Source organism: Cynara cardunculus (genome assembly GCF_001531365.2).
Source record: "Cynara cardunculus var. scolymus isolate 2C chromosome LG 2, CcrdV1, whole genome shotgun sequence".
NCBI classification, from domain to species: Eukaryota; Viridiplantae; Streptophyta; class Magnoliopsida; order Asterales; family Asteraceae; genus Cynara; species Cynara cardunculus.
This window is the reverse complement of record NC_037529.1, coordinates 7,945,022-7,969,153: the sequence shown is the minus strand read 5'-3', so window position 1 is coordinate 7,969,153 and position 24,132 is coordinate 7,945,022. Positions and strand designations below refer to the sequence as shown.

The 24,132-nt window shown below is 35.7% G+C and overlaps 3 protein-coding genes across 4 annotated transcripts; 1 reads left to right on the top strand and 2 right to left on the bottom strand.

The window, feature by feature from the left end:
• Nucleotides 1-621: 621 nt before the first annotated feature.
• Nucleotides 622-5,826, top strand: LOC112506674 (asparagine synthetase [glutamine-hydrolyzing] 1-like). 2 transcript variants are annotated; one of them, XM_025110904.1, is made up of 13 exons: nt 622-746; nt 2,497-2,635; nt 2,706-2,801; nt 2,911-3,052; nt 3,127-3,317; nt 3,504-3,665; nt 4,075-4,155; nt 4,254-4,475; nt 4,678-4,812; nt 4,920-5,000; nt 5,080-5,166; nt 5,253-5,360; nt 5,451-5,826. In XM_025110904.1, the coding sequence occupies exons 1-13, from the start codon at nt 667-669 to the stop codon at nt 5,688-5,690; spliced, it is 1,764 nt and encodes a 587-aa protein (XP_024966672.1). In that variant the 5' UTR covers nt 622-666; the 3' UTR covers nt 5,691-5,826. The 2 variants fall into 2 exon arrangements, with proteins under 2 accessions (XP_024966672.1, XP_024966673.1); XM_025110905.1 differs by having other exon boundaries at nt 662-746; nt 2,497-2,621.
• On the bottom strand, nt 5,713-9,891 carry LOC112506675 (protein PMR5). The gene is made up of 5 exons (XM_025110906.1): nt 9,453-9,891; nt 9,111-9,282; nt 8,825-9,003; nt 6,426-6,584; nt 5,713-6,307 (listed from the first exon to the last, which is right to left on the bottom strand). The coding sequence occupies exons 1-5, from the start codon at nt 9,782-9,784 to the stop codon at nt 5,977-5,979; spliced, it is 1,173 nt and encodes a 390-aa protein (XP_024966674.1). The 5' UTR covers nt 9,785-9,891; the 3' UTR covers nt 5,713-5,976.
• Nucleotides 9,892-13,438: 3,547 nt separating this feature from the next.
• Nucleotides 13,439-19,940, bottom strand: LOC112505857. The gene is made up of 11 exons (XM_025109903.1): nt 19,839-19,940; nt 17,018-19,237; nt 16,565-16,694; nt 16,395-16,486; nt 15,630-15,865; nt 15,428-15,514; nt 15,054-15,153; nt 14,740-14,950; nt 14,543-14,666; nt 13,921-13,981; nt 13,439-13,844 (listed from the first exon to the last, which is right to left on the bottom strand). Exons 1-11 carry the CDS (start codon nt 19,938-19,940, stop codon nt 13,695-13,697), a joined length of 3,513 nt encoding a protein of 1,170 aa, XP_024965671.1. The 3' UTR covers nt 13,439-13,694.
• Between the last annotated feature and the right edge of the window lie 4,192 nt (nt 19,941-24,132).

Below are 24,132 nucleotides of genomic sequence, written 5' to 3'. Positions count from 1 at the left end.
CAATAAAATCACACAATTGTATATTGATTTGTTGCTCATATGAAAGTCTTCTCTATTTTGTCCAACCATATACGAGAATCTCGTTGGGATTACAAATTAAGTTGTTTGCTTACTTTTTAATAGTTTCATTAAATGACAACATCTGAATCATTAAGAGGTGAATTTTGTTTGACAAAAAAAAAAAGTCTGCCTTTTAATGGTTCTAAAACCATATGAATGATTTTGTATCATGAACCTCCCTTAACTATTAAGCGCCTTGATTTCATTGTAAACAATTACCAACCAATTATATTTCATTTTGCAGTGTATCATGAAAATCTCTTAATCATTTTGACCACTTAATCATTCTACACCAAACTATTCAGCAACGACCAAACAAACCCGTAAATGGTTAGTGTGGCATTCGCAAAAACATATATAGGACGTGTCGCAAACCAAGAAAAACTCTCCTGAATTACTTACACGTAGACGTATAAAATCTGAAAACAAATAAAATATAATTAATATGAAAATTTTATTTAAATGAAAAATATTATTTTGTATTTTTTATTTATATAATAAACAAAAAGATGGTTGAATGGGTGAAGGTCCATATAGAAGGGGTGGAAACTCATTTCATTTCTCGCATCGCATCGCATCTGTTTGCTCATTGCTGCAAGCGAAGCCATGTGTGGGATACTGGCGGTGTTGGGTTGCTCCGATGATTCACAGGCTAAAAGGGCTCGAGTCCTTCAACTCTCTCGCAGGCAACCGTCCTTATTCCCCTTTCGTTATATTTTTATTTTTAAACCTCACATATTTGGAAGTGAACTGTAAAATAGGTTCGATTCATTTAGTGACTCATATATAATACTATTCGGTAAGAGAAAAGACAAGGATAGAAAGGCTTATTTGGCCGACATTTACCATTAATTTTTGATGATCGAGAATGTTATCTTATAAAGTAAATGAAAATTGTGGCTTTTGCATGTAAGTGTTTACATGGTAAATTGAATGGTTAAAGGAGACCCAAAATACAAAATCATTTAGATGGTGGATTTTAGATACATTAAGTAACAGACTTTAGTTTTGCCAAATAAGATTTATCTCTTAGCGATTCAGAGTTTGCCTCTTAATGGAACTACTAAGAGGTAAACAAACAATTCATTAGAACGGAAAAAAACCAAATATCTATTATATATATTAATATTAGGGGTGAGTATAGGTGGGTACCCGCCCTTTTTGACCGGAACCGGAACCACCGGGAACCGGTTCCGGTTTCGGGTACCCGCTTCCTTAAATATTAAAATTTTGTTATTTAGAAATAAAAAATAAAACATTGTCAAACACTAAATAAATAAGCAAGAATACAAATTATACAGAATAATGGTTACAAATATTGTTTAATGATTACAAACCATAATAGACTAATAGAAAATGTTCAAAGTTTAACGATTACATACTATAATGGTAAATGTTCAAAGTTTAACGATTACATACTATAATGGTAAATGTTCAAAGTTTAACGATTACATACTATGAATCCAAGTGAACACATAATTTGAAAAAATACAAATCATTTTATATGAAGAATTTAGATGAAGAATGAAGAGAACGATGTGCTTTCAAGATGTAAACCTAATATAAATTTGGTATTAAAAAATAATAATTATTTTTTTATTGAAAAATACCGGGTACCCGGCGGGTAACGGTTCCAAAAAATTAAGAACTGGAACCGGAACCATTCTCAATCGGTTCCGTATTTTAGGAACCGGAACCACTCATATCGGTTCCGGTTCCAGAACCGGCGGTTCCAAGGCAGTTCCGGTTCCATAGTCGAATACCCGGTTCTGATGCTCACCTCTAATTAATATCAATGAAATATCTACATGAAGGATAAGGAGATTTGGGAAAAAAAATTTGTTTATCATGAAAGAGAAATAGTTTTTTATTAATAAGAAACCTTTAAATTATTTGAAATTAAAAATATATTTTATAGAGAAATAATATTTTAACAAGAGGTTTTGAGATTGTTTATTTGAAATAACTTATGTTTTTCTAAAAGATACTTATCAACTTATTATAAGTTAGAAGAGTTTAACTTCTTCAAAAACTTCTTATTACCGATTTGGCACCAGTATAAATTGGTTATCCAAACACTAAAAAATATTTATTACCGATGTCATACCAAAACAAGTCGATAAGTTATTTTTATAAATAATCTCAAACACCCCCTAAATATATATAATACTTTAAGTAGTTGGTGTTGAATGTATTTTGGTTAAGATTTGGAAGTTTGATTCTCATTATTACATCAAGAATCTTATCCGATAAAAGATACAACAACGACCGGTATTTTTGATATTACATACAACATACTACATGCATGCCATATTACGTTTATTTATTCTTACAATAATATATTTTTGTTATTTATTGCTCGTTCAGACACCCACGGTAATTCAAGATTATCGAACATTTAACTTAAACGGTATGTTATTAACTGTAATAATATAGGCTAAAACATCGTGGTCCCGACTGGAGCGGTTTTTACCAGCATGACGATTGCTATATATCTCATCAACGGCTCGCCATCGTCGATCCAGCTTCCGGTGATCAACCTCTCTACAACGAAGATAAAAGTATCGTTGTAACGGTAACTTTCCTTTTTGTGTTATTGTTCGAGAAAAGTGACATATGGTTGATAATTCCCGTTTGAAATACAGGTAAACGGTGAGATATATAACCATGAGGACCTCCGTAGTTGTTTACCGGGCCATAAATTTAAAACCGGTAGCGATTGTGAAGTTATCGCACATCTTGTACGTGAGTCCTTTATTTTATTTTGTCCCTTAAAATCACGGCTTTTAGAGTTCTTGTGCGCGGTCTCGTATTTATTATCGGCTTTACTTTCCGATGTATGTCTTGTAGTACGAGGAGTACGGAGAGAACTTTGTCGACATGTTAGACGGGATGTTTTCTTTTGTTTTACTTGATACCCACGATAACAGCTTCATTTCTGCTCGTGACGCTATCGGGATCACGTCGCTCTACATCGGTTGGGGACTCGATGGTAACCGTTAAATGATTTCACACACCATATTTTGATTCGATAACGCTAATTTTTGAATGTTTTTCTTTAACTAGGTTCGGTCTGGATTTCATCGGAACTGAAAGGTTTAAACGACGAATGTGAGCATTTCGAGGTATTTCCGCCCGGACACTTGAACTCGAGCAAATTAGGTGGCTTTAAGAGGTGGTACAACCCTCCATGGTTCTCGGAGACGATTCCATTAACTCCATACGATTCTATTGCTCTAAGACGCGCTCTAGAAGACGTAAGAGTTCTAAATTACGTTTCTTTCTTTTTACAAGTACACAATATTTACACACGATAAATACTAACGCACACTCCTCACCTCACCTCTGGTTACCGCTGGGTCAATGACCTTCTGGTTCGTTTCTAATCATTCACGAACATATGTTACCTTGAAAAATAATGAAAGTGTTTGCATAAACTGTAGGCCGTGATCAAAAGGCTAATGACGGATGTACCCTTCGGAGTTCTCCTATCGGGAGGTTTGGACTCGTCGTTGGTTGCATCGATTATGGCTCGTCATTTGTCCGGTACAAAAGCTGCCAAACAATGGGGAGCTCAACTTCATTCCTTTTCAATTGGTCTAGAGGTAACCTTATTCTTATCACTCTACTATTAGCAATGAGGGTACATTTCGTATGCAGAACTCGACGGGATAAGACATAACAAAAACTTGTCCCGTGTTTGACATGATATTTGGGCTAAAAGTTGATTACCAACAATTCTAACCGACCCCACGCAAGACCTGTCTCCGAGGACACCAATGTGAGAGGACATTTTTTAGCTCACTATGGAGTTGAGGCTAGCGGGGGGTCTAGGACCGAACCCAAAACCTGTCCCGTCATGTCCGGTCTCCTCAATGATGGTAGTTGGTACTCTGGACAACTGCACATCTAACCGAGACTGGCTTGGTTTAAATCTTTTCTTTAAAATATATAATATTTATATACGACAAATACTTGTGTTCACATCTTTGATGAGATATGGATTTTTGAAAGGGTTCACCCGATTTAAGGGCTGCAATAGAAGTAGCCGATTACTTGGGTACGGTTCATCACGAGTTTCACTTCGGGGTCCAGGTACAGTTATATGCATCCCTATTGTCACACCGTATGTGTACTATATGCAAGTGATGGTTGCTGAAAATTTGTATTCTTACTTGATCACGACACCGAAGGATGGTATTGATGCGATAGAAGATGTAATTTACCATATCGAAACATACGATGTGACAACGGTGAGGGCAAGCACTCCGATGTTTCTAATGGCACGCAAGATCAAGTCCCTCGGAGTGAAAATGGTGATATCGGGTGAAGGCGCTGATGAGATATTTGGCGGGTATTTATACTTCCATAAGGCACCCAATAAGGAAGAGTTCCATCGCGAGACTTGTCGCAAGGTATTCGATTTATGTTATCATTTACTGATCCTAACACACTTTTGCACAAGCGAGAGCTTTTCACATAAACAACTACTCTAGCTACTTTTTGGAGGCCAGAACCCCCTCACAGACCCTGTTTTCGAGCGGGGTATATTAGGTTTGTTTGGTTTAGTGAAAAGATCCAGATTACGAGGGCTAGTAACATGTACGAGATTCTCAGATAAAAGCCATTCATTTATACGATTGCTTGAGAGCGAACAAGTCGACATCCGCTTGGGGATTGGAGCTCCGAGTGCCATTTTTGGATAAAGAGTTCATCAACGTCGTAATGAGTATCGATCCCGAAATGAAAATGGTAAGACATCTTCTTTCTTGATTGATCGAGACTTTTGACGTCACCCGTTTTTATGTCGACAACAAGGTCGTACCCGACACTATAAAAACAAGTTTTTTTTTACACAGATTGATATGGAGAAAAACCGCATTGAAAAGTGGATTCTTCGAAGGGCTTTTGATGATGAAGATCGTCCGTATTTGCCAAAGGTATCGACATTCGATCATCGATCTTGTATTTTTGGGAATTTGATCGCATTGTAAGAAACCAATTCGTTTCTCCGTGCAGCATATTTTGTATAGACAGAAAGAACAATTTAGCGACGGAGTTGGGTATAGCTGGATCGATGGACTAAAAGACCATGCTGAACTTCAGGTAAAATGAACCTCGATTTCCTTAAAAGTCGAGAACAATAACGAGTTATCGACTTTTTGAATCATCGTATTTGATTGTCAATCTAGGTGACCGATAAGATGATGCTTAACGCCACACATATATTTCCTCACAACACACCAATGACGAAAGAAGCATACTATTACCGAATGATCTTTGAACGGTTTTTCCCTCAGGCACGTACTTCATGCACATATTACTTGTACGTTGCGCTCTGTTTTAAGTACCTGGTTGATCGATCTGATCCTTCTTTGTGCTCGTTTCAGAATTCAGCGATCCTAACCGTGCCCGGTGATGCAAGTGTGGCTTGCAGCACCGCTGAAGCTATCAAATGGGATGCCGCTTGGTCTAACCATCTTGATCCTTCCGGAAGGGCGGCTCTAGGAGTTCATCAATCAGATTACGAGCAGCGGCTCGTTCCTGTCAAGAGTACCACAAAGGTGGTTGATAATGGACAGAAGTCGACGATTGATAAAACCGTCACTGAACTCACAATGCGAAGCTAAAATACAACGGTTTGTACCCAAATAAAGTGTCAACTTTTTGTCGATCGATCGTGTATTATGAAACTCGATTGTCAAAATGGTACATTTGGTTATCCAATACCCTAATAAATTACCTATCTCAAGATATCAAATTTTGTTGCGTATTTGTTCCGTTTGTCCGATACAAATCAACCGAGACACCCGCATTTAACTCCAGCAAACCAAAAACGGTTTGCTATAACTGTGGTAAGCCTGGTCACTTTGCATCTGAACGCAAACCGAAACCTGCTTGAGAAATGGCTCCGACCTAAAAGAACAATGCCGTATAAAACAATTGGTTCCAGGTATCGGGCAAGCCAGGAAGGCACCAATGTGTACAATCGGGGGTGTGGTTAGGGTTCGCCTTTTGACCGGTGCTCGTATCGCCGCTGTAGATCGAGGGGTGAGCATCTTTCCTCATAGCCGAAAGAGTCGTGATATCGAGAACGTAAACCGGACTCTGCATTTCCCGGAGGACGGCATCCACCACCTTCTTCTCGTTTGGGTAGACTCCGGAGAAGGCTGAGGCGCTCACCGGAGCTGTCTCACCGTAGCAGTTCTTGGTGGTGGTGGCGGCGCCGCCGCTCCATTCCGATGGGCTGCAAATATGTTATTGTTAGGTATTAAAATGAGCAACAACCATGTGGCAACTCACATGCACACACGTGTACATGCGGGTCCTACATCGTGGGTGGTCGATAGAGGGAAGGTGCATACTCGTAGTGTGTAGGCGAGAAAGACTGGAAAAAGATTCTGGTTTTGGTAGTGTCGATATTAGAATCGACCCATCGAGCCCAGGTCCTTACGGCAGTTTCCATTGCAACCATTCGATCCATATCTTGATACAGCGATCCACCGGATTCCATCATGTCCCACCTGCACCGTATAATTTCCAAGCATTACCGGCCATATCCATCTAGTCAGGGTGGTGTCGGATGATTTTATTGTTGTCTGACCATAAAAATAATTTGTTGACTTATTCAGGTGTGATATTGGTAATAATCATTTTTAGTGTTTGGATAAACAATTTATACCGGTGCCAAACCGGTAATAAAGAGTTATTGAAAAAGTTATACCCTTCTAACTTATAATAAGTTGATAAGTGCTTTTGTAGAAAAATATAAGTCGTTTCAGATAAACAATCCCAACGTCCAAATGACATACCTAACATTATTTCAATTATTAAAATAAAATTGGATTCGTTATAGATCGCAATCATGGTTTTTTTTTTTTGTATTTCACCGAGTAAAAAATTATTATAAGGGCATATTTAATGAGTAACACCAAATTATATACTGTTTTGATATTAAAAAATGTTTACATTAAAAAATCAAAAATATAATTAGGATAATCATTGAGTTCTAACAAAATACTTAATTGTTATCTTTATTAAAAATTATATTATTAAACCACATAAAATCGTATTATACCGACATAGATAAAAAATAAAATGAAACATTGGAATCGAGATATGTCTCAATGCATTGCACGAGTATCCTTCTAATTATATTATAAAATATTTAATAATTTTTTTAAAAGAACGTATTAAATATCACTTAATGTTATCTTGACAGATATCTATATATCAAAGATATAAATTATTATAACATATATACAATTTTTAAAGCTTTATAAGTTTTAGCAATAACAAATCGATCTCAATATCCATATCGATATTTATTTTTTCAATTAATATTTCTTTATATCTTTAATTACATAAAATTTCAATAATATTCTTATATTATTAACTCTATAAATTATATTCACAATGGTTACTATAAATATGTAACACACTCCTTGGTTATTCTTTCGACGTAAAATATATAGGTTATGAAGCGTTTTTAATTAAATATGTAATTATATTAGAATTATTTAAGAAGTAATTATTTTTTAAAAATAAATTGAATAATATAAAAATATAATTTTTTAAAATTTAAAACTTAATATCAATCTAATTTATTTAGGGCAAAATGCACAAAATAACAATTTATTTTCATAATTTTTTTTATTATAACATTGTACTTTCAGTTTTTCTTATTAGCAATGTACTTTTAAACTATTTTTTATTATGACATTGTACTTTGAAAAATTTACCCATTATAGCATTGGGTAACTTTTTGATTTAAATTTACCCATTATACTAGGTTTCCATGCCACCTCATTGTCCACGTAGGCTGTCCACATGTACTATAGTGATGTGACTTTCTTAATACATCATTGTACTTTCAAAATTATTTTATTATAGCATCTTCTAGTTCTTATTAAACATTGTATTTTAAATCTTAATATTTAGATATTTTACATGTTATTTAATAAATATATTAAATGAATTAAAAAAATTCTAAATTATTCATTAATATACCAATATCAATAAAACTAGTAAAACACAACTTATCTCGCTAATATTTATAAAAAAATATATGTTTTTTGAAAAAAAGAAAAGAAGAATTGTTTCTTTTTTACCAAAAAATATTATCTTTTAAGAATATATTATATTTATTAAAAAAAAATTTACTTGACGTATCAATATTAAAAAATTATAGATAACAATTTATTTCGTTAATATTTTAAAGAGAACTTTAAAAGATATGTATTTACTCTAAGAATATTTAATTTGAATGCAACTTAATAAGAAAAAGTAAAAAAAAATATTTTTTTTAGATCATAGCAATGGAAAATAAAAATCACTAATAATAATTTGAAATAGATTTTATTTTAATTTTAGTTAAGTCATCAAAATGATGTGTCATCCACATCACCTCATTAAAGACACACAAACAAAAAAGTCAAAGGGTTAACCTGTTTAAAAGATAACAGGTTACCCATTGCTATTATGGATAGATTTTTTAAAGTACAATGTTTTGATAAAAAATAATTTGAAAGTATATTACTATAATAAAAAAAACAAAAATATAATGTTATAATAAAAAATTTTATAAAAATAAATTACTATTTTATACACTTAACCCATTTATTCAAGTCTCTCTGACAACATGTTTTGGTGTGAAAAGTAAAGAGCCCATCGGGTTTAGTACGAAATTGCAAAAAAGGAGGAGAATATGTATTCTTTAATTTAAACTGTTGAAAAGGCATTAGTGTGAAATGACGATACTAACCCTTGGGTGGAACCGGTATGGCTCCACCAGTGACCGGTGTTGAAAGACAGAACGTCGACGTTTCTCCACGCCTGGGCGTTTGCCGATATGTCCTGCAGTTTAAGAACCCTCCGTCCTCCCACCGCTTCTATGTCCACCAGATACGGCGCTTTGTAATACGACATCGTTACATCGTAATCCTGTTCCATTGTTTTTTTTTTAATCAAAAACACCAACGCGTTTACTGGTGGCATGGGACCCACAATTGAATCAATTATTGAAAGATCTAACGGTTGAGATTACTTACCAAAAACTTAAATGTAGAGAGCGGATATCCTCTGATCATCTGAGTGGCGACACGTGGCACCGATGACCACGTCAGACAAATCAACGACTCCCATTGGTTCCTCCCAAGCGAGTCCCCCACGAACATCACTGTTTTCCCTTTCATCTTCTCCAGAAACACGAGCCCGTTGAACCTGGTCAAACCCACAATCGTATAACCCTTAACGCATAAAGTACAATCACATCTCAAATCAAGACCCATTTCTCCCCTTATCACCGATGGGTAACACCACTTTCAGATTACAGGTCTTAAAGCATTCAATACTAGAGCTGATTTGACTAATAAATAAGGAGAAATACTGACCTGGGGAGCTCACAGTTGACGGGTTTCCAGCGGTACTTGAGGTAATCGGAGTCGGGTCGGCCGTACATTTGGCAATTGAAATCCGGTTCGATAACAGGGCAAGAAGAGGACTGGTAGATCGGGTATGAATCGTCGTGGACCCATGAACCCATGAAGAGGGCACATTGGGATTGATTGGCTTGGAGGATTGGGCGTCGGTGATAAGAGCTATGGTCATGGTTGTGGAGATGGTTAACTAACATGTAACATGAGGATAATAAGGTGAAATGGAAGAATAGAATGAAAATGGAGATGAATTTGGCTGTAGGCGTGACGATAGATAGAAAAGCCATTGGAGAAGATGCTCTGCATCTAGTGGGAAGAAAAAGGGGGACGAATTGAGGAGGGGTTTGTTGTTTTGTTTTGTTTTTTGATTGGGAAGAGTGGGGAAATCAGAAATGGTTTCACGTGTGTCGGGTCGGGTTTGTATAAAAAGTTTAGCTGTTTAGGTATGAAACGTTGCTTTATATCAATATAATAAGAATTTTTATTTTTCATACACTAAGATAGAGTGAATTACATTTTTAGTCCTTCTAGTTGTCATTCCTTATTAAATCTAGTTTTGATTTTTGCTGTGATGGTGGTCTCTGTGACTAACTGTGTTAACAAGATCCGTTAACTGTACAGTATTTTGCTATTTCTTTTTTATTTATTAAATTTTATATTAGAAAAGTAAACATAAATATTGTTGTATTACGTATACCCACCTTGCCCTTTTTCTTTTTCAACTATAGACCTCGTCGGCCATCGTGGGTTCATCGGTTATGTCGCTTTCTCATCCCCTTCTTTGACCTTTTTACAATTCCGACCTCATTCCTAGATACGAGTTTTTTAATAGTCAAACAACATTTTTGACGTCCTTTCTCTTCGCAAGGATATCATTTATATCGCCAACCTTCCACACACACCCACCCACCTACTAGATCTAGGTGTTTTTAATTCTATTAACAAATTAAAACCGAAAGGAATCAATGACTTACTATTGTCTTTGTTTTTCACCTTAATACAACAAGACGAGAACTAAGCTGGTGGTTCTACATGCACCACATCTTGCATATGCATACGTACACACAACCACGATCTTTTTGACACACAGATACAAAGATGGAGATGAATGACGAGTGTATGGGGGAAGAGGTGATGTAGGTGTTCATACAAACACATACATAGGTGAGCACCAAAAATGGTGTGTGTTATTAAAAACCCATATGTATTGAGGAGGCCAGAGAAATAGATGAACAAGTGATGGGACCGACAAGCCCATGGTAGTTGACGAGGTTGGAGAAGAAAGAGGGGTAAACGTAATGTAATAATATATTTTTGTTTAGTTTCATATATAAAATTAAATAAACGAGGAAAATAACAAAATCCTCTAGAGTAAACAAACCTTGTTAACACCGTTAGCCAGATAAACCAAAAGTGAAATAAAGTGGAAACCACAATGATCAAAATTGTAATTAGTTTAAAATATGGACTAAACTTGATAGTGAGTATCAATCACATAGAGGCATTGATGTTGACATGTACGAGGTGAAAATTTCATAGGTTAGGGTCAGGGTCGGAGAATGCATTACCTATCAAATACCCACTCTGTTTCCATCGATGAGTGTATCTAGCCCACTCCAAATTAAATTTAAAAATAAATTTAGGGACTGTTTACCAAACGTTTACTTGGGTAAGTGAACATCAAGTCACATTACCTTACCGGATGAATATGTAATGACCAAAAATCTTACCGGTAAGAGAAAGATAAGGACCAAGAGTCTTACCCGACAAGTGAAAGCGATTACTCTTACCATGGTAAATCCTTACCGGGTAAATTATTACATACAATACCGTTTTAGTGGACTAAAATCTTATCCGGTAAGTAAATGATAGTGTTAAAATTTACTAGTAAACGCTTATCGGGTAAGTGTTTGATAAATGACCCCTTAGTAATAACAACTTTATATTTTTTTCTACTACACTTATACACACAATTGAATTAATTTTAAAACAAAAAATTAGACATGAAAATTTATACTTTACAACTAAAAGGATCCATATTGGTTATATATATAGGAGTAAGTTCACGTGAGACCACTTTTTTTACATTTGAAGCCGAACATTCACAGCAAAAACACTGTAAAAATGTTACATTCATAGTTTTTTGTTGTGAAGTTTCAAATGTAAAATATATGGTCTCATAAAAACAAGCTGATCTCACATGATCGCAAGTCTCTCTATATATAAACTTTAAAAGAACATGATGTTTTTTAAGTTAATTTTTTATAAAAATATATATTATTATGAGGTCGTAAATTGTAATAAACGATAATTCTGTGGTTTCACTTTTGCTAGACAAAAGGGTACGATTGTAAAAAGAATCACACCTTCTACTTATTTACTTATTCATGGCTCACAACCCAACCAAAGGCATGGGTTTGTATATAAATTAATTTATAATTTAATATAAATATTATATTTAAATAAACTTTTTCTATTAAAAAAGAAAAAAGAAAAAAGAAAAGTTAAAACTGAAAATGGCATAAACCAAAACATAGACAAAGGCAAGTATATATATCAAACTTGCTATCAAAGAAGGGATGTCAAAGGCACTTTTTAAATATTAATATTTTATATTTGTAATTATAAATAATAGATAAAATATTTATGAAAATTATAAATTATTATATACCTACGATACGTGTGACATAGGAATATTGTCAATAAGTGTAAATCTATAGAATCACATATAAGGAATACGTTAGCCTCTATTTTCAGTAACCCAGATTAAATCATGTTGATTATAAAATAAATAGAAGGGTATTCGCACAATGCAGCGAGATACATCTCGATTGTAATGTTCTATTTTATTATTTGTCTATGTCGATGTTATAATATGATTTTATGTTTTTTTAAAAAAATAATAATGATTTTATTTTTGAATAAAATATAAATTTAGAAATATCATTAAATTTTGAAAAAAAATATAAAAGTTCTATTTTTTATATAATTTCTTTAAAAAAAATTATTATAATTTAATTTAAGTTTAATAATGAAATAATTTATTTTTAGTTTAATAATATAACATTTTATAAAGATAATAATTCAGCATTCTGTTAGAACTCAATGGTTATCCTAAACATATTTTAGATTTTTTATATTCAAAATGAGATGTTTATTATGTATTTGATTATGTTTATCTGCAGTTAGTTACACGAATTCAGATATTGAGCTTTAATAAGTTATACTTACGCACAATCTACTTGTAATATTAAGTTTTAAGTAACATGCATTAATAAACAGTACTTTATGCATAAAAAGTAGTTTTTAAGAGTTTTTGTCAAATACTTTATAATATAGTATATATATAGATTATTTTTAAAGGATAATTATAAAAATATATATTAAAATATAATTAAGATAATTATAAGATGTTATCTGTAAATATATATAATTATATTAAATTTTAAGATAATTATATAATTTACAGATAATTACATAACCTTATATGAATTATAGTTCATCTATAACTTCAGTGTATACAAGTAAGGTATAAGTTAAAGAAAATTCGTTTTAAAACCCTATAAAAACAATCAAGAAAAGAAAATCTTAATAGCTCGTAAGACGTACAATTTTCTTCGTACAGATCACCAGTTCGAGTCTCCTTAGATTCACTGGAGATTTCTCCGACCGTTAACTTCAACCCCGCAGAATTAATCGAAATACGCACAAACGGATCAACACATCCACATTCCACAATGCCAACCCAAGTGCATTTCCAGGGGCCGAGTGCAAACAAGGTGCTAGGGACGAGCATAACCGCACCCTGATCATGCTACGGTCCAACCCACTCGAGACCACACCTAGGATTACGACTCGAACCCGTATAACTACAAGAAAATTCTGTATCTTGGACATCAAACACAAACTTCTGTTCCTTTTAATTACTTTCATGCCGATCGTAGCAAGCACCAACAAATCCAACAGAAAAAAATACAGCAAAATTCGGGGCTTTACGGGCAGAATCTACTACGAAGAACTAGCTCATACTTTACACAAACTGCTATAGTAATAAACTTTCCTACTTTACATCTAATAATAGAACACCTTAATCACCAACTTACTCTTGTTAAGCCAAAAGTCGAATCGGAAACCTTCTGCTGCTGCTGCTGCTGCTCCTGCTGCTATTTACGATTTTTTCCCAACCCAAAACACGAGTCAGCTCCCGCAAGCAACTATTTTCCTCCGTTGGTAGCATTTCAGATGCCCGTTATTCCCATTGTTTTCCTCTTCCTTCCGGTTTGATGCTTCCATGGAACACTCTACACTTATTTCACTTTGACATTCGATCTGAGTTGGTGGCTTCGCCTACATATCAAAAGTCTGTCAAACAGCAATCGTAAAAGCAACCAATCAACCGTGAATGAAAATCAATGGAAGTTACCGAGACTTCTAGAGGAGCCGCGCTACTGCCATCGTTGTTGTTCTGGTTGCCTCCAGCAGTTCTAGAAAAAATCACGGCGGTCAGAAAAATCACGAGCACAGTATATCCCACCCTCAGGTGGGGTTTGAGGCGTAAGATGTATGCAGACCTGACCTCTATAATACTGATACCAACACTATTTGGCTTTCTTTTACCAAAATAATACGAAATTTCACAATTTGAACTAAAAACGAAGGTTAAAAGCAAAAAGCAACTCACTTATACGAGTACACATAATACAGTCTGTATGAACGGAGCCAATACGAGCCTAAAGAAACCAAGCATACATGAGCCAAGCCCAAACCTGAGTTTTCAAGCTCGGAAACCCATGGGTTGAGAACAAGCCCATCAATTGTTTCACGAGCCAAGCTTTGACTCAAACAAGATCAGGCTCGGTTAACTCAAATACACCCCTAACTTTGACATTTATAACAAAGAAAAGTGACTCAAAGAAGATTCCCTTAATATTTGTCTTTGGATAACTAGCTAACTATGCAACCAATTCAACGAACGAAATTAAGCATGTGGTTTAAATTTTCACTTGCAAGAACTCGGATTAGAGGAAACGGGTTTAGAGACATACTCTAAGGAACATTGATTAACTATCACAGTCTCCTCAAATCTTTCTGCTTGAGATACTTCAGTAACAGCACTGATACCCTCTAAATCTGCGGCATTGCTACCATTAATAGCCGCAAAATTATTCCCTGCATCAATATATACGATTTAGTTTGCTTATGAATCCCTGCATAGTAAACAGGCTCGTTACAGAAAGCACACCTCTCGATATGCTTGATTCCGCAGATGGTAGAGCCCTCACTAACCGTTTTTGGCACATTTGAGTGCCCTGAAAATCAAGAAAAGTGTAGCCCAAAAAGTTCAATTTCTCCGATTCGGTCATCAGGGAGAACCCAAATGATGAGGTCCAAGTGTGTAGCACACTCGGGACGGCAGGCAAAACTAATCTCTCCACTCCTAATTCCACGAGCATCTGGATAAGCCAAAGATAGAAACATTAATCAAAGAAACGAATAATATAAGGGGGAGTTAGTTTCTCATTTAGAACAAATTTATCGGTTTAAACAAGATTTAACCTTTTCAAGCTCGTTCATAAGAGCATGGCACATTCCACATCTACGGTACCGGAACCTTGTACCAATGAGCGGGAGTTCTGCTACCTTTTCTCCATATATCCTTGAAAATTGCAGCAATTATAAATGATAAATATGTCATACAACGAGCCAAATGAAATGAACTCAATAAATCCCACACGGAGGTTGGGTACGGGGAGGGTAAGATGTCTGCCCCGAAGAGTAGAGCGACTGTTTCTATTAACACCCCCAGACTTGTTAAAAGCGTGACAAAGAGAGAGTAAGATACGAAAGAGTTTTGAAAAGTTGGCTAAGGCCTAAGAGTAAGCAATAACATACAAATAGAGGCAGATACAGATAACCTAGCTCGGTTTTACCTTATTGTAGCCGCTGAAACTAGCTCATCGTCTTTCTCGAGAAGAACGGTATAGAATCCCTTAAAGTTCAAACGGTTAAGCTCCGACCTACGGTGAATTTTACATAACTACCACAAGTTAAACTAGATTTTGGTAATATTAAACGTGGTACCAAAAAGAAAACTCAACATAAATAGACATAGAACGGAAAACTTAATCTCACCATCTACAAAAAATAACATCTTCAACTATATCTCTCTGGGTGCGTGGTTCTTTAACTGGCTCAAAACATTCGTGCATCACGCTAATAGCAATATTCAGCTTGCTATAGCTCTCGGTCAATTCCTCCATATCATGATTGGTGCCTTCGGGTTTCTTGTGTTTCAAAATAGTCCATGTCAAATCATCCCTCCCCACTGGAATCGGCTTTCCCAAAAGCTTGTTTATGCCCATAAATATCTGCAAAAGTGTCATGAGCATGTCCGTTAATCAGATATTGTGATTTATATCGGATATGGAGCCTGAATTTATATGCATTACTCAAAATTCACGAGATATAACAAGAATCTCAGCAACAATCATAAATGTACGCAAATTGGTGAAACATGTAAATATCGTGTTTTTGATGCATATATATGTGTAAACCAAACCAAACGAACCCAATAAATCCCATGTGAAATGAGATCTAGGGAAGGTACAATGTATGCACTTTGCCCCAAGTGATAACGACAATGCATATATCTGTGTAAACCAAACCAAACGAACCTAGTGAAATGACTAAAATATCGTTCAAGAATAACAAAATGGGAACAAGGAGAATCTTGTGAACCAAATCCAAACATCATTAACGTCAAGATAATGGACAAACAGGTAACTTCAGTTTGAAACTTCGCCAAAATTGGAAAAGTTGATGGAAATGCTGCAACGATTTTGCAACAGACGGAACAGAAAATTGGCTTAACTGGAACTTAATGATAACTATATATACCTCTTTACATCTCAGACAACAGAACCAATTTACGGGAGGATAACTCTCCAGCTTCATGAAACCTTCTTTCCCTTTTAAGCATCCGATATGATCTGCAAAAAATTTGCACACAAATTAGCAGAATTACAAGTTTAATGCAACAAACCATGAAGAAATTTGAGCCTACATACATCTTCTTTCACACTGTTCACAACTTAGAACGTTACTGTCTGTAGTTTGTTCACAATCAGAACCATATTTGTTCTGGTTACAAATTCGGCAACAACACGAAGGGCAGAACCAATCACCATCCGGGACCTCCTAAACAAACAAAACCAATAGCACCCATGAATATAAACTCCAAGTTTCGTATTAAAAAAGTGTTTATGGTGCGTTTGGTACACTGGACATGACATGACGTAACAGAACAACAACCTGTTGCCCTTTGACGCGACATTAGATTGGGACGGGACAACAATGCAACTTTTCTGTCCCACGAAAATAGATGGAACAAAGATAAGAAAGATGGACATGATTGTAAATTACTAAACTACCCATGTCTAATTAAAACCCTGCATCTAGTCCTATGCCGTTCAGTTTTGTTTGTGTACCAAACGCACCCTTAAAGAATAGAGAATGCTTACCTTTAGTCCTAAGCAATGTGTGTGAAATGAGGATGGACATTGATCACACAAAACTAATTCCCCGCCATAATGACAAACGGAGCATATGTAATCATTGTCGTTTATTATTTGACGCCGACTACCCTTTAATCTACGAGGTTCCGCCATGCACAATCTTGCATTTTGATCGCCTTTAATTTGCAATTGGCAGTCTAGTAAAGACCTTCCATCTTCAAGAAATATGTTAGCTGAAGGTCGTCGATAAGTGCTTCCAGCATGAGATTCAAACTTGGAGACACTAAAAACCGTTTGACAACAGCTGCATTTTATCCCATCACGAGTTACTCGACCTTCTTTCATCGTATGGCCGTCTTTCCGACATCGGTATTGCACTTTTGATCTCGGTACAATGACATTATTATCCATCAACCAAGACAAAACGGTTCGTGGGGTTTGGTGCATTGGAGAAATCTCTTCACGAGCCCTTTTGCTCGACCTTAATACACGGGTTATTGTCGAAGAATTTCCGTTTTCTTCGTCTATTGAGTTCAATAACGATCCATTTTTCTTCACCGCCCGCTTTGTTGATGACAAGGAAGGAGCTGCTTCTATACACAAAACACCGTCCTTTTTCTTGATTATGAGTTTCCCGACCCCTTGGTTTTTACCCTTTTTCACATGCTCGCTTCGACTTTCTCCTTCACTTTGCTCGCTCACGTTTATCTCAGAAGCGTTATAGGACCCGTGACCAAAACTTTCCAAAATATAATGGTTGCATGCTTGCCGAAGAGAATAACACTTTTTTCCGCTTGGTGAGAGGTACACAAACCGTTTACACAACTCATCAGCAAACGACATTACCCATCCAACGGCAAGAAGATGTTTCCTTGCTCGACTCTGCATATCCCTAAACCCGATATCTTTCTTCTTGAATTCAGAATTTCCTTCTAACATCACTGAATAGTAGTCAACCACGGCCTGTGGACAGTATTCAGGTTCAACCTCCAGTAAATCTCGTGGTGGTGGTTTATATGATCCCAAAGAAGTATATTCCGATGAACAGTTGCATAAATCCGCACAGAGAACAGTAAGTGAAAAATAATGCTTTCTGCCAGGGCTAGTGTAACGATATCTAATGCTTTCCGATTTTTTTGAGCCAAAGGGATCTCGTTTGAGCTCAATTTTCCACCCTAAATACAACAAATGTTGTCTAACTTTCACTATCAAAGATCCTGGAGGCTTAGAAGGACCCTTAGTGTACTCATTGTATTGAAAGATTGAATCAGGACAACACTCGGGTTCAAGAACTAGATCACGTTCAGCCACACATAAATCACTCATTTGAGTCCACTGATAACAGATATCTTCAGAACGACTGCTAAGAACTTCATTTTCAGATTTAGTACTCGCTAAATTCGAAAATCCAGGGGGACCAGCATCATCGTCATCGTTGTCATCAAGCTCCTCTTCCAAAGCTACATGATTTGGATCAAAAGGTTCAGCTGCAAGAGATTCAAAGAAAGATGGTTCGATATCTACCATTGAATCAAGAAAACGCTTGTTTATATCCAAGATGTGGCCTCCCTGCTGCAATCTACCAAAAAACTCAGCCATTGTCAACTTGAAATTATCTATGATCACCTCCTTAACGGTTTCTTTCCAAATTTCCCTCATTTGACACGTCCACTCCTTCATTTCCTTCAAAAAACGCTTCTTTATCCTCGCTTCGTACCAAATTTGTTTCACAGATATGAAAAGTGGCCATTTTTCTAGCTCCAGTTCCTCAAGAACCTCAAGAAAAATCCAATCCCCACGAAGCTTCCATTCATCAGAAGCTGCATTCCAATCCCGAGTAAACCTTAGGTTCTCGATTGATACTCTAAGTTCATCACCAACATCTGGAAAGAAAACCGAACGTTTATCAGACATGTCATCATGGTCAAAAATGACACCTTCCCACCACGCATCCTGATGAAACACATCCACACACTGTCCGTAGTGAAGACAATTTCCGTTACAGTTAAACTTAGGGGGCAGCGGCCTTATTCTGCCACGATAATTACGCAACTTAGAAGGAAATTTGCCATTGACCATGGATGTAACTGGGATAGAGTCAACAAATTTATCCGAACCATCATCAAGTAAAATGTGATCGTATTTGACCACACAAATCTGAGTTTTAGCATCGATCACAGTTCCACAATGCCATGAGCCTTCGAACCCCTCTTCAATACTTCTGACCTGAAATAATTTTCGTAATTAAACAGACAAAATTTCTAGCTAAAAAGCAAGTGTTGATGCATAGAGTTACATTGCATGGAATCACAGAGCCAAAAATAGAAAATAAATTAAGAACCCCTAAATTTGTTAGCATTTTATCCATTAATTTAGAATGTAATTACATTTTTGAAGTCGTGAACTGAATCAGACATAAAACCCCAAATTCAGCATCACAGTAATTAGAGTGAGATGGCTTTCCCGATTGAATTCATACCAAGTAAAGAAATAGTTATCAATTGAAATCAAACTAATTAACAATCCGCTTGGAAGAACCCCTCAATTGATCATTACATCGACCACTGATCAGAACCCTCAAACAATCAAGAAAATGAACAACAGATAAGAACACAATGCAGGCGAAATCAAACCATGCAATCAGTCAAACAAGTGATGAACACAAAAATAAAGCAAAACCGAATTAAAAACCCCAAAGAAAACAAGATGTTAAGCAAAACCCAAATGAAAAAACACGCAGATTCCGCTGTATGATGATCAATATACCCAGAAATCGAAAGGATGATGAAAAAGATAAGAAAATAGCTTGAAATGGGGAAGACATTACTTCCACTTTTTGGTTTGTCAGAAGCTTCGGAATCGAGCCGAGTCTCTTGCGTTTTCTTGATCGCTCAGAAATCAGTCCTGCCGCTTCAATGCCATCTGCCATTGATGAGGTTTTGGAAGCTTGAGAGAAAAATTTAGCGTCTTGATCCCCAGTTTGAACGTGTTTGGTGGAGGGTTTTAGTATTTCCACCGAAATCGATTCTTTAAAACCCAAATATTTTGATTTTTGAGATATATTAGGAATTTGCGAAACGTTGTGGCCAAGTAAGAAATAGCCAATTGATGATACTTCACAAAAGGAAAAAAGAGGAAAAGAAATCAGTTTCTTGTATTATTATTTCTTTCTCGATATCCCCACCTCAATACATGCATCTGTTCATGTATATACATATACATATACATATACATATACATATACATATACATATACATGTGTGTATGTATATGTTGCGACTTGCCAACCACATACCAAGCCTTCTTTTTTGCTTTTAAACAACAAAAAAACATCGATTCCTTCATGGTTTTCATCAAATTTTGTATAAATTAATGGTTTTTGAATAATAAGTCCTTGAAATTGGATGATGACAGACAAGATTTTACCCAAACATTAATTAAGCGTGTATTAGCAGATGATATATATATGGGTCCGCGATGCATTGCTACTAGAAATCAAGATAATGTGGTTGGACTTGTCGATAGATTCATAACTTTTAGAACACAACCAATCTCTATTCGAACCCCTTTACTTGTAGGGGCTTATCTTGGATTTGTTAATTACGTTATGGTCGGAGTCCAGCTCATGACGACATGGTCCAATTGGGAGAAGCTGTAGGTGTTATTGCAGGTCAATCTATTACAACGTAGAGACAATCTTTAAAGAAAATAACATTAGATATAATATCGTAATATTTCATTTTTTTATGAAGATGTTATAGTGTTTTAGAATTGGTCGGTTGTCATCAAAGCACCACTGATTATTGTCTATTTTGATGTTATTCACTGCTTTGTTAAAACATATACGTTGATTACCGATTTTGATTTAACGCATTCAATTGTTTGTCGTGTTTTGACTCCAGTAGCTTGTTTAATGTTTTTGGAGCGTTTTCTTTTTTAAAATCACGTTAGATGTTGAATGAACAAGATTATTAATTATTAGTTTTTCTTGTTAATCTTTTATTCAGTTTATCTGATGTATGTTGCCGGGGTTTTTTTAGATCATATTATATGTGAAATATGTACGATTCTTTGTGTATTGATTTAATTGTCTAAAATAATTATCTTGTATTGGGGTCGAAAAAAAGTAACGTTAGAACAATTACGAGTAAGATACATCGGTTGTTGGAAATAAAGCTGGTTTTGCCCGATGCAACCTACAAACCTCATATATGGATGAAAAACTCATAGTTTTAGCAAGAAAGAGACAAGATAGTTTTTCAAACTTTGTGTGAAAACAAAGAACGAGAAATCTAACCCTTGAAGCCAATTTTGGTCGGTACAAGAAGACGGTTGCCGTGGAATGTTATAGATGGTATTAAAGTCGGGAACCGAACTGGTGCAAGTGAGGATGTTGAACTCTCAAGGGGGTGGATTGTAAGATCCTGCATCGGTTGCGGAGAGGAACAAAGATCGTCTTATAAGGGACTGAATACCTCTTCTATCAGACACGTTCAAGAGTGGAGCCAAGATTGAGGATTAGAGGGAGCACCAATTGCATATAATCCATAAACTCTAAGAGCGCTTCAATTCGAACATTTTTTGGCAGCATATGATTTAAACCTTATTAAAGGGCGTTTGCTTAATGCTAATAGATAAAGCGCTTATCGGTTCACTTATGTTATCAAGTGAGCATGACAAAATATGATTACCCAGCAAGAAAGATGACAAACTAAGAATCTTACCTGGTAAATAGGATGGTGACTCTTACCAGGTAAGTGAGAGTGGTGACTCGTACCCACTTGATACTTATCAAGTACGATGGCGGGAAATCTTACTAAGTAAGGTAAATGAGGGTGGTAACTTCAACCTGATAAACACCTGCCTAGTCAACGGCTGATAAACGAACACTAAAAGGGCTAAAATAGCAACACCAAGAGTTTCTAAGGGAGAATCAAACATTTTCTATTTGAAACTACATTAATAGGTTATCAACAAGTTCTAAGTTTCTTTCAATCCTATGTGGGGCCAATTAAACGGATAACGCAAATGCAAATGGGTAAAGCATAAAAGCAACACGAAGTTTATGTGAGAGGCAAGAGATAGAAATGCATAGTTGAAATACTTATAAATAAATAAAAAGTTAAATCGCAGGACGTTTGAGTTGAGCGACGTTTGTCAGTAGAGGCGTTTATGGGGTTACCATCTTTTGGAAGACATTTGTGGTCGCTACGATATCTTGATAAAATGTTATTTAAAAAAAGTGTTAGCTTTAGCGCTTAGTGAGTTCAAACAGTTATAGACTAAAGTAGGCTATAAAATATTAAAATTGAAAATATAGCTTTAATCAAATCAGTTCATGCATTTAAATCGAGTTCACCCTTGGAAGGGCATAAAACATCTTATGATGACGGGAGAGATCCGATTTACCATTGTCAGTGACGAAACACAGAAGTAAACCACATTACTATGTTATATAAGCATATTCTTAAGGATAACCAATCATTAAGCTCAACCACTCCAAGTCTATAGTTTAATGAGTTAACAAGCTCAACTACTACAAATCTTTTGTTTGTGGAATCACCAAGTTCAGCCATATTAGGTCTATATCTTGAGATCTCCAAAATCCAAATTAAGCTCGTGCACTTAGAAATTACATTATATTGGTCAATATAATATGCCCGACTCCAAGAGTCCACACATAATGCCTATGTAGACCCAATGCCTATTTCTACTTACAAATAGGGATTTATCATCCCATACATATCAAATAAACCGACTTCTATGCCTATGAATTCATTACATTATAGTCTAAAGTATATAACCTTCTAGATATGTCAAACCATACCCGATACATCAACTTCTGTATACAAATAGCCCTCAAGTGGGTAAATCCACATTTTACCCATAAAATCAAAGATATGAACATTACAAGTTTAGGTTTCAAAGCTCATCAAATTTTGGATTAATCACCTCTCATGTATGTAAAATCATTTCCCTTTGTCAAAATACATAAAATCCCTGAAATCCCAAATTTGACCTAGTTAGTCCAAAATCAATCAAATGTAAAATATTTGAAATGGAAACTTAGAGGAAGTAAAATACATCATTTTAACACGTATATAGTTTTATAAAAGTGTAAGATGAACTCAAAATGCTAGGTTTTCATGAAAACCTAGAAATCGTGAAAACCTTTGAAGATGCAGTGATAGCTTGAATCTTGAGCCCTAGCTTTGAATCCTGGCTTAAATGATGATTAAACCTCTTAGAATGGTTGGAAAAGTGCAATAAATGCTCCTAAATGTGCAATAGATGAAGAGGGAAGGAATTAAAACAAGAGAGAAAAGAGTTAATAAAGAAATGAGGAGAGAACGTCAATATCAGCCTTAAAAACGTGCAGATGGACCATCACGTGACCTGACCCGTAAATTAGGTCGCGTCGCCGGCTGCCCTAGTATTTCATCAAAATATACAACGTATCTCGCGACATGAGCAGCGACTTAGTCGCACGCCAAGTCACTGGGACCATTATTTTCGTGCGATTTCACTTCTTTCTCCAGATTTCGAGCCCGACAAGAAATACCACTTATAATTTTAAATGGTTTTGATAAAAAAAATGACCTGTGGTCAGAATACAAGGTCAAATCTTAAGATAAACAATAGAAAATTTTGGGCTTTACATAATATCAAAATACGAGCTTTACCCAAAAAGGGGAATCATTATACACTCGTTAATTACATTTGTAAATAAATGGGTTTGAAGCTAACAACCTCCTAATCTAATTATTTACAATTAGGTGTCATGCAAACCATCAAAAAACTATGCCAAAACATGGCATCCCAAATGCTCCCCAACAAGCTATCCATAATTGGCCGGTCAAACTGCTTAGTAACCCATCACTTGAACTTGAGATACATGCCGACAAGAAACAAGAGTTAAGCAAAAAAAACCTAGTGAGTGTGAACACAACACAAACAGTCATAAATAACTGTTTAGTCCCATTTGCAATCCATGCATACCATTTCTTTGGAAACAACAGGGGAGACCCATACCCATTGAGAGTGGCGAGAACACAAAAGCATGTCACTCATCAAACGTAGTCATATAACACTTCGAGCCACAGTGTCTAAGTGCCATAACG